This window comes from Lolium rigidum, unplaced genomic scaffold (genome assembly GCF_022539505.1).
Source record: "Lolium rigidum isolate FL_2022 unplaced genomic scaffold, APGP_CSIRO_Lrig_0.1 contig_24363_1, whole genome shotgun sequence".
NCBI classification, from domain to species: domain Eukaryota; kingdom Viridiplantae; phylum Streptophyta; class Magnoliopsida; order Poales; family Poaceae; genus Lolium; species Lolium rigidum.
The window spans coordinates 133,435-138,897 of record NW_025900026.1 but is presented as its reverse complement, the minus strand read 5'-3'; the positions used below and the strand labels follow the sequence as shown (position 1 = coordinate 138,897).

Genomic DNA, 5,463 nt, shown 5'->3' with positions numbered 1-5,463 from the left:
ACTGTCTACACGTCCTAGGAAAGGGACGTTGGATGGCAACAAGTCATCTTGTGTCATTCATAAGAAAAATGTCGTTTTGTGTACACTATGTAAGTGTGTTATTAGTTTTAATTCCTATACAATAGCAGTGAATGTTAAAGATTATGTTAGGTATGCTATAGACTTCTTATAAGGTGTGTTAGTAGTTTTAGTGCCTATACAACAGCAGTGAATGTTAAAGATTATGTTAGGTATGCTATAGACTTCTTATAAGGTTCATGCATCATTATCAAGAAATTCGCATAGAGTAGGATGGAGAACAATACCGATTGTTATTTTCTCTGCCAACTTAAAGTGGAAAATAATTGCATCCCACCAAAAAATTATTTGTCGATGATTATTGTCCCGTAGCATCGCACGGGTATTATGCTAGTCTGAATAATATCAAGACAAGTAAAAGCACCAATCGGGTTCCACACCATTAGTGATGTTATGATGTAGCTAGTAGTAATTCGACCTTCTCTCTGGGACGTAGAGATAGCCAGATTGAGAAAGGATCCATTATCCAAAATAAATTGAAAAAGAAAGATGCCACCTATAGGGTTTGGCATCAAACCATGAGGACCCAATATTCTAGCGATCTTAATGATTATAAAATAAACAATATAAACTCAATAAAAGGATTATATTTGATTCACTAGCTGCTTGAAGAAACAATGTTTTCTTGCTAAAATAGATGAATTTTATTTGTAAGCTAGGCCAATAGCCACGATGTCGCCAAGCGTCCGCCACACCTAGCGGCATGGCAATTCAACTGAGCCACCGCCCCACCAACAAGATACCCTCTTCCAGCGCCCAAACCCTGGCTTAGCTATGAATACATGGTGTGCCTATTTTCTCAAAGTCTCGTTGTCAATTGATCCTGCAACTACACCTGGGCAAAGTTCGGGCCAGGCCGGGCTTCGGGCCGGGTTTAAAAAAGCCCGCGGGTAAAATGTCAGGCCCGAGCCTGGCCCGGCCCAACCATCGGGCCTCTAATTTAAGCCCGAACCCGGCCCGAACGAGTAAAAAGCCCAACCCAGCCCGAGAAGCCCGGCCCGACCATGCTAAAATGAGAAAAAATGAAGAGCCGAGCCCGGCCCGGTCCGAGATTCGAGGCTCAGATTTCAGGCCCGAGCCCGGCCCGAAGTGCAAGCCTGACCCGGCCCGGTCCGGGATTTTCGGAGCCGTCCGGGCCGGGCTGCCCATGCCCAGATGTACCTGCAACCAGCCATCACGGACTACCAAGCTACCTTTCCCGGTCCCTACCACTGAGTTTGCATTCCTGTTCACTACCGAGTGTCTTCTATGTTTGACAAATTTTATAGATGCAAATACGAACATGTGATACCAAATTAATATCCATATATTCACAATGAAATATATTTTCATAGCATCTTTATTTAATATTGTAAATGTTTTAAATTACAAAGGTTTGACTTTTAATTTAATATACACCTTATACATTGGGAAGGAGATAGTAGTATGTATTGAAAAAAATTACTGCTTAACATGATTTTACAAACCATATATATATTCTAATTAAGGTTGATCAAATACCTCTCTATATATATTGAAATGGAGGATGCAGTACATTTATTTTGGTTGGCGACAAATTAATTGTTTAATTTAGATATCTTCTATATACTCCCTCCATTCCTATAAATAAGGCCTGTAAAGTTAATCAAACGTCATTGACATCTAAATTTGACCATTATTTTCGACAAAAATATGAAAATTTATGATATCAAATCAATATCAATAGATTCAACACCAAATTTATTATCATAATATATTTTATTTAATATTGTAAATTTGATTTTGTGTGTGTATACGCTCAAACTTACTAATGTTTGTGTTTTGGCTAAAAAAATATGTTTTAGTTATTGGAACGATGGTAGTATATAATATTTTTATCTGCCTCGTCATCCTGCATGGGTTGATGTAGGCTGCCGATATGGACTGGCGACATTGACTACTGTTAAGATGTTTCCTCTAATAGTATAACATGAATAACGATGTTATCCGGCCTATGAAGATTTACACGATCTCAGAATATTTGGCCAATCAGTACTTATTAATTCCAAATATGAATAGCGATATGATCCGATCATTGAAGATTTACACGATCTCTGAATATTTGGCCAGGCAGTACGTACATATTAATTCCAAATATCCATGAAATGATGCAACAATATCAATTGCTCTCTAAATTTGCACTTCCCGGCGATCGTTTTGTAAAACGCGCCGCGTGCGTGAAACTCTGTGGACGAGCTACAAATAGAGACCCAGGCTTCACAGGTGATCGAACAACGCAAGGCGCTACACTACTTGAGTACGTTGGTCACTTCAGGACGACGACTCCGCTTGTCTAGGCATAATCTAGAATCGATCTAGCTTTGATCGCCATGTCTAATGGTAGGTTACTGCACTGCCTGCTCGTCGTCTCTCTCCTCTCCGGTGTTGCCCACGCGCAGCTCTCGAAGAATTTCTACGAAGCATCCTGCCCCAGCCTGGAGACTACCGTGCGGGCGGAGATGAAACATGCCGTCGGCCAGGAACGTCGGATCGGCGCCTCGCTTCTGAGGCTCTTCTTCCACGACTGCTTTGTCCAGGTGAGAGATAAGCCCCACTCAACATTTCAAATAGCGATAGGGCTGATTTGAACATGACAGACGCAACACTCGTATAGTCGTATGATATCTGAGAGCGAAGTATCTATCATCCATGTACTACAGGGCTGCGACGGCTCGATTCTTCTGGACGATGGAGGCGAGAAGTCCGCCGACCCGAACGTGAATTCCCTTCGTGGCTTCGATGCCATCGACACCATCAAGGCAAGCGTGGAGGCCAAGTGCCCCGGCGTCGTCTCGTGCGCCGACATTCTCGCGCTTACAGCGCGCGACGGGACATTTCTGGTGCGTGCCGGACCGTCGGTCGGGGTATGCTCGCTTGCTACTTTGCTTGATTTCAAGAATTAAGTTTGTTTCTGTCACTTGTAGCTTGGCGGGCCATACTGGGACGTGCTGCTCGGGCGGCGCGACTCGATGACGGCGAACAGGTCCCTCGCCAACACCGACCTCCCACTAGCGAGCGCCAGCCTCGCTACGCTCATCACCAAGTTCGACAGACAGGGGCTCTCGCCGAAAGACATGACGGTGCTGTCTGGCGCCCACACGATCGGCATGGCCAAGTGCCCCAGCTTCCGCGACCGCATCTACAACGACTCCAACATCGATGCATCCTTCGCGAATCAGCTTCGGAAGACGTGCCCGAAGTGCGGGACAGGCAGCAGCCTGGCATCCATAGACACGAAGACTCCAATGGCATTCGACGCCGCCTACTTCCAGAACCTGATTGACCGGCGCGGCCTGTTCCACTCTGATCAGGAGCTCTTCAACGGGGGGTCGCAAGACGCGCTGGTGCGACATTACAGTAACAACCCAGCAATATTCCGATATGATTTCGCAAAGGCAATGATTAAAATGGGCAACATAAAGCCCCTCACCGGCACCGCCGGCCAGATCAGGAAAAACTGCAGAATCGTCAACCGCGATTGATAAACTAGCAGATAGAGAGCTGAGAGGGTGGCTCACGAACACGTCGATTTTACGGGCAACGGTATCATATCTACCGTCCAGTCCCTGCTTTGAGATTGGTGTGCCTTTCGATATTTATTTAATATAAAATTAATAATTGAAACACAAGTAAGGCTTTTATGAAACAAAAGTGATATATGAAAAATATTGTGCAACATTGTGATGAAAAGTAAATCTGATGACGTCATTGCTGACGCCACTTCAGTTTGTTTCACAAAAATATTCGTGTTTCAGTTATGTTTTAATTATGTTTCAGATTTATTTCACAATTTTGTGAAAGAATTGTTCACCACATGGGTGACATCGCTGCTGACGTCACTCACATAGGTGCAGTTGCATTTAAAAACAGGTTTTCGGGTGGCTCGGGCCTGTCTTGAGGTCTCAAGGGCTCGTGGGGAAACTAAAAACCATAAACCCCTTATTAGTATAAACATCAAAATGATTATTAGAACAATCAAATTTCAGATCTATCACCACCTCCTCTAGACTTCTAGAAGCGCATGTAGTACTTAAAAAAAGAAATATGGTAATAAAAATATTGGCTAGAGCCCAGGTTATACCACAAATAGCTAGCGGAATATGGGTGTACACTAGTACAGATCGAACATTTTAAGGCTCCCATGACACACGGAAAGTCTTTTTCATGGGCTGTGTGGTAGAACCCAAATATCTGAATAAGTCGGCCGTCTGACCGCGGTCTGGGCAGACCCTCCGTGAGTAAGACACGGACGATACTTCTTACTTGCTAGAACATAACAAAATATTCACACACGAGCCGCTCGGCGAAAACCGTCAGTGTATATTATTCAAAGTGGTGCATACGGTTACCAGAAAAGACATTATGTCTAAACTATTTGCGATGTTTTTTTATTCTGCACTTTCTTTTCCTCTTTCTCATCCCAAACGGCAATAAATTAAAATAATGTAGCCTCTTCGTATCTTTTCATCTTCCTCGATGTGTGTAGACTGTTTTCCTCCTCCTAACTACCAGGTGTTGGTGATGAGACAGATTCATTGGCCGCGTCTCCTAAGTCCTACCTCTATATAAAGCTTCGCGTCGCCGCACGCCATCTTGGTACCCAGCAGCACTCTAGCAGACACTAGATTTGATATGTCATGTAGCAAGAAGACCGCTCGCATCTCTTGCGTGTGGCAGCCCTCGGCGCAGACGCCACCGCGTCTTCAGTCGGTGCCGCAACAAGGGGAGCAAGCGTCTCTGATAGAAGAGGACGAGCATTCCCTCCCGCTACCTGACCATGATGGGCAGCTCCTCACCCTCGTACTCTGGCTAGTCCTTCTCAAACATGGAGTACAGGAATGCGGTGGTTGTCCTGGAGTTGATGGAGGAGCAAATCCAGGAGCATATGGTGGTGAAGAAGCCCCTGGAGTCTCTCTGCAAGGAGCAGCAGCGTGCCAAGAAGAAGCAGGTGGTCGTGGTTGTGGCGCACCAATTTGGAATTCTGCGGCGCATATGGGATGCGCCACAAAATTCTCGCCACTAAATTTTATTTATGTGGCGCATATCTACATGCGACAAAGAATTCTTACATTTCTGTGGTGCATCCACACCATATGCGTCATGGAATTCTCAAAACATTCAAAAATAAAAAAATAAAAAAACAAAGTCAGGAAAAACAAAATAAAATAATCCAAAAAAACTATAATGTTTTAATTTTTAAACATCTAATAACACAATAAACATATCGCAATTATAATGAAATGACGAATTCCCACTAGGTCACCCATCTTCAAATTGCTTCAACCCAAGTACGCTTTACTTCGAAGTTTTAGTTAATTGAGGTACCCCTATGCTACTAAACTTCCTATTGGTATTAGTATCATATCA

The 5,463-nt window shown here is 44.0% G+C and overlaps 1 protein-coding gene across 1 annotated transcript; it reads left to right on the top strand.

Annotated features, from left to right (window-relative positions):
- The first annotated feature begins 2,417 nt into the window (after positions 1-2,417).
- On the top strand, positions 2,418-3,578 carry LOC124680687 (peroxidase 2-like). Its single transcript, XM_047215747.1, has 3 exons — positions 2,418-2,633; positions 2,757-2,936; positions 3,021-3,578. The coding sequence occupies exons 1-3, from the start codon at positions 2,427-2,429 to the stop codon at positions 3,576-3,578; spliced, it is 945 nt and encodes a 314-aa protein (XP_047071703.1). The 5' UTR covers positions 2,418-2,426.
- Positions 3,579-5,463: the final 1,885 nt, after the last annotated feature.